The sequence below is a fragment of the Eimeria maxima genome, genomic scaffold, assembly GCF_000499605.1.
Source record: "Eimeria maxima Weybridge genomic scaffold, Emw_scaff1575, whole genome shotgun sequence".
In the NCBI taxonomy this organism is placed as follows: domain Eukaryota; phylum Apicomplexa; class Conoidasida; order Eucoccidiorida; family Eimeriidae; genus Eimeria; species Eimeria maxima.
In genome coordinates, this window is record NW_013564510.1 from 1 (window position 1) to 5,000 (window position 5,000).

General features: G+C 41.8%; 1 protein-coding gene across 1 annotated transcript; it reads right to left on the minus strand.

Moving 5' to 3' along the window:
- Window positions 1-35: 35 nt before the first annotated feature.
- EMWEY_00053890 (Chromosome III, complete sequence, related) lies at window positions 36-1,637 on the minus strand (the record flags this gene model as incomplete). Its single annotated transcript, XM_013480066.1, has 4 exons — window positions 36-127; window positions 528-573; window positions 828-1,228; window positions 1,628-1,637. Coding segments are annotated over 4 exons (549 nt in total), but the record flags the coding sequence as incomplete, so codon positions are not given.
- Between the last annotated feature and the right edge of the window lie 3,363 nt (window positions 1,638-5,000).

A 5,000-nucleotide genomic window follows, 5' to 3' on the forward strand; every position in this document is an offset into this window, starting at 1 on the left:
AATATATATAATTGTATTTATTTATGTATACATACATCATCATCTTCATCATCATCATCATTTGCTGCTGCTGCCTGCAGAGCCTTTAATGCTTGTGTCTTCTTATTATTTGCCATCTTTCCCTTCTCTGCATGCAAATAAACAATTAAACAAATAAATATTAAATATAAAAAAATAAAAGAAACAAATACAAATAAATCCATGAATTTATGCATACATGCAAAGAAAGGTAAGAAAAAGAGGAAATAAAAAAGAAGAAAAAATACAAAAAAAAGAGGGTAAATTGTCCATATTCTTTTTGTATCCTTAAAGGTATAAATATATTTGCCTCTAAAGAAAGAATAAAATATGGATAAAATAATTCAATTCTTATTGGCTGGGTGAAATGACTGGAGGAGGAAAAAAGAGAAAAAAAAAAAACCTCCAGTCTTAGAAACAGCCATCAGGTGTACATACACCTCATATTATAATATAAGAAAATAATATTTATATATAAATTTATTTATATCTATAGTATTGTTATTTACTTTTCTGTTCTTCTTCTTGGGCATCTAAATCTTCAATACGTCCATCCTGTAACAAGAAAAAGAAAACAAACAATATATATAGTATATATACACATGTATGTATACATATACGAATATATATTATGTATGTATATGCTGCATATTATGTGGTGTATATGTTGAATATACATGCAGAAATGTTGCTTCCTATTGCTAGACATAACTAAAACAATACACAATAATATATATAAATGTACATATATAGAAAATATGCATGCAAATAAGTACAAGAAAAAAAAAAAAAAAAGAAAAAAAGCTCACTCTTACAACTGGTGCGGACATCCCGTCAGTCTCGTCCTCGGATACATCTTCTTCATCACTTTCTTCTTCGCTGTCTTCGCCAAATCCCGCCATATCGTCTTCTCCTTCGCTCTCTGATTCAGGTTCAGGTTCAAAGTATCCAATAACACTAAGTTCGTTCTTTCCTCCTTCAAGAGCAAGTTGAATTCCTTCACGTGCAGAAAGGAAAAGGTCTACACTGCAGGATTCAACTTTATCCTTCTGTAGGACACAAGCCGCGAAACTCTGCGATCCTTGGACTATCTTCAAGTATGTCCTGTTATTATCTACAGGTTTGCTCATGCAAACCTGAGAAATGTGCAAAACTTCACCACCATCCTCGGGTGTCACCTTGACGGCCTGACCGGGTTTCAGGTTCTTAGCTGTATACAACAGAGAAAAAGAACAAGCAGAAGGAATTCATGAACAAAAAATGGAATCCTTTAAAATATAAATAAATAACAATTAAATAAGTCAAAATAAAACATTAATATTCAAAAATGACCATCAAACAAGAGGAAAATGACAAGAAGAAACACGATCACTCTCTAGAGGCCCCACCATCGCCTGGTGTCGAAATCGAAGAAAGTAAACATAAATAAATAAACTCGTCTCCTATTCTCTTATGGATACAAATGTAATAAAAAAGATATTATTTACATTAATAACAAAAAAATCACAAAAACATTGACAAAATATTCAAGAAGGCTAAAAATGACGACTAAAATGATCTTCTTGTACAACATGCAACAGAAGGAGCTGCCTATACACCCGAAACTCACCGAACATCATTTTCGCTTATTCTTCGCCAATTAAATAAAAAAACCCAACAAAGCCAATAAGAAAACAAGAGAATATTTACTTTTATTTTTTCTTGCTCTTCTTCCTGCTCTATTCTTCCTTCAACATGCACCCAATTGGCCCCCACACAGGCGAGAGGTAAAAAAGCCCCATTTCTGTCTGTGGGGCTGTCCTGCCTTCCATCGGGGTGTATGTACACCTCGATCTTCAATGAATATAGCAAAAAAAGAACAATAAAATAAAAATATATTATAATACATGCAAAATCTCCCTAAGATCTAGCGACTGCTGCATATCTGTTTATTCCCTGTCTTCTACCTTCGCCCTTCCATCACCATTTCCTTCTAGTAATTTAGATGATTTCCTCTCTTATCCTTGAGGATCTAGTTACCTTCTAATTGTATTTATAAAATAAATTACTGTGGATATGCCTAAAAGGAATAAAGAGAGCTACTAAGGAGAAGATAGTTAATTCTTCTTAGTAAGAAGGACTATGAAAGTAAGAAAGACGTAGAGATTTACGACGGGGAGAAGAACTCTTTTAATAAATAATACATTAATAAATAATCTCTATATTATATTTATTAAGGAAGATCCTTATATTTGCCTTGGGGCTGCAGCAAAAGGAAGCAGCAAATGTTGCATGCATAGAAAAGAAATGCATGCAAAAGATACGCTTTTAGATCTTTGCTTAATTAATACAGTTGTATTGGCGGTCTTCTTCTGTATCCTTTTAGGGTTTAGGGTTTAGGGTTTAAGGGTTTAGGGTTTAGGGTTTGCTGTCCTTTCCAAGTCCATCAACGCAGTTACTAAACTAGCCCTGCAGCAGCACTGCAACAGCAGCAACAGCAGCACAGCAGCAGCGGCTACTCTTGCTGCACAGCAGCTCCAGCAAATTTAACACCCTAAGTAAAGGATGCATGCATGCAGCCCCTTGGGGTGTATGCATGCAACCAACAGCAGCAGAGGCTTTCTAGTGTATATACACCTCAAGTATACTCTCTAGTGTATATACACCCCAGGTGTATATACACCGCAGGTATACATACACACTAAATATGTTTTCTTGTGTATATACACCATAAGTATACATTATAGTGTATATAGGGAGGGAAAGGGACAACAATAATATTATTTATCTAATTAAATCTCTTTTGTGTCTGCTGCACAGCAGCAGCAGCAAAATTGCTGCAGCAGATTAATTCTCTTGCCTCTTATTTATCTGCGGTGTATCTACAGTTGCAGCTTTTCTTCAAGACAGAGGATTTGTTGCTGCAGCTGCAGCTGCTGCAGCAACAGCAGCAACAGCAGCAATTACATAACAATTCTGCTACTTCCTACGTGAGCAGCAAATGCTGCTTATATGCTGCATACTCCCTTGCAGCAGGAGCCCCCAATGGGGCCTCCTAGGGTCCCCCCAAGGGGCCCCACAACAGCCCCATAAGGGGGCCCCTCGTACACTGCTCAGAGCGGAAGTAAACACCGTAGAAGGACCCTAAAAGGTGGGGCCCCACACAGGCTTCAAGGGGCCCCAAAACCGCATCGGGGCCCCCCAGCACCTAAGGGGGCCCCCCAGACTCGAAGGGGCCCTAGCTCCTTTGGGGCCCCCCCCGGTACCCTTAAGGGGAGAGGTTGTATGGGTTGCCTTTTATAAGGTGCAGAGACACCTCAATTCTTAAGTTTTGCTGCTGTGCTGCTGTAGAAGAGCGTGCTGCTGCTACAGCTAATGAGTAACCTACAGCAGCAGCAGCAACAACAGCAGCAACAGCAGCAGCAGCAAATAGTTCAATTATTCAATTGAGAATGACCAAATATAAGTTTAAATTATATTAAAATAATAAAAATAGTTTACATAGTAATAGAAAGGAAGAAGACAGCAATACCCTTGGGGGCCCCCATTGCCTATGTGGGGGCCCCCCAATTGGTGCTAGTAGTAGTACCCTTTTTCCTTTCCTTCCCTGCATTTACTGACTTAATTTATATATTTTCTTTATTTTTATTTATTTAATTAAATTATTTTTATTTATTTTAATAAAACAAACTCTACGGGCTGCTGCTGTATAGACAGCCCTAGGAGCTGCATATACACTCCAACTAAGACCCTGCTGCATACTTCTTCCCCTCCTGCTGGGTAGCTTGTGGGGCCCCACAGGGCCCCACACTCCTTGCATGCGTCTGCAGGGATGGAGCTGGTGCAGGGGGCTGCCACTGTGCAGTGTATGCACACCAGCAGCAGCAGCACCAGCAGCAGCAGAAGACGCAGCAGCAGCAACAGTGGACCAAGTAGAAGAAGCGGCAGCTGCATTAGCAACACCGATGACAGCAGCAGCAGCAGCAACAGCAGCAACAGCAGCAACAGCAGCAACAACAGCAAGAAGAGCAGCGTGAAAACAAAGCTCTATCCCCTGCCATTGTCGCTGCTGCTGCTGTTGTTGTTGCTGTTGGCAGCGCAGCAGCAGCAGCGAGGTGTCTGTACACCGCAGCATAGAGCAAATATCTTAGCACGAAGGATTGGTCTTACCCGCCCAGCCTTTCTTACGGCACCAACAGCAGCAGCAGCAGCAGCAGCAGCACCAACAGCAGCAGCAACAGCAGCAGCTAGGCAAGCAGCAGCAGCAGCTGCTGCTCTTTCTGCTGCAGCAGGAAGAGGAAGATGTATAAACCGCCTGCAGATCCCTTTCTTCCCTAGCAGCACCTGCAGCAGCAGACTCGTGACAACAGCAGCAGCAGCAGCAGCAGCAGCAGCAGCACCTCCTAGCAGCAGCAGCAGCAGATTGTGGAGCTTGAACAGAAAAAGAATTGGCGAAGGAATAAAGAGACTAAAGTGCAGCATTAAGGGAGCAGCAGCAGCAGCAGCAGCAGCTGCTGCTGCTGCAGCAAAATCATTATTAGCTGTTATTGTTGCAGCAACTGAGCTGCTGCTGCGTGCTGCTGCTGCACCTGTACTACGCAACAGTGTCCTGCTGCAGTTGCTGCTGCTGGTGTCTGTATACACTGTACATTTACTGTATATTTCTCCGCATATGCTGCTGCTGCCGCCGCTGCTGCAGCAGCTGCTGCACCTAGAAGCAGTGCATGCAGACTCATTGGCTGGTGCTGCTGCACTAGCCATTGGTGCTGCTGTGCTGCTGCTGCAGCGAAAGAAGCAGCAGCAGCAGGGAAACAGCAGCAAGGAGAGGCAGCTACCATGGAAGGTGTGCACTTATATATAAAAAGTTGTTGCTGCTGTTGCTGCATCTGCTGTTGCTGCTGCTGTTGTTGCTGCTGGTGTTGCTGCTGTTGCTGTTATTGCTGCGGTTGCTGTAATTGCTGCTATTGCTGCTGCTGCTGTTGCTGCTGCTGCTATTACTGGTG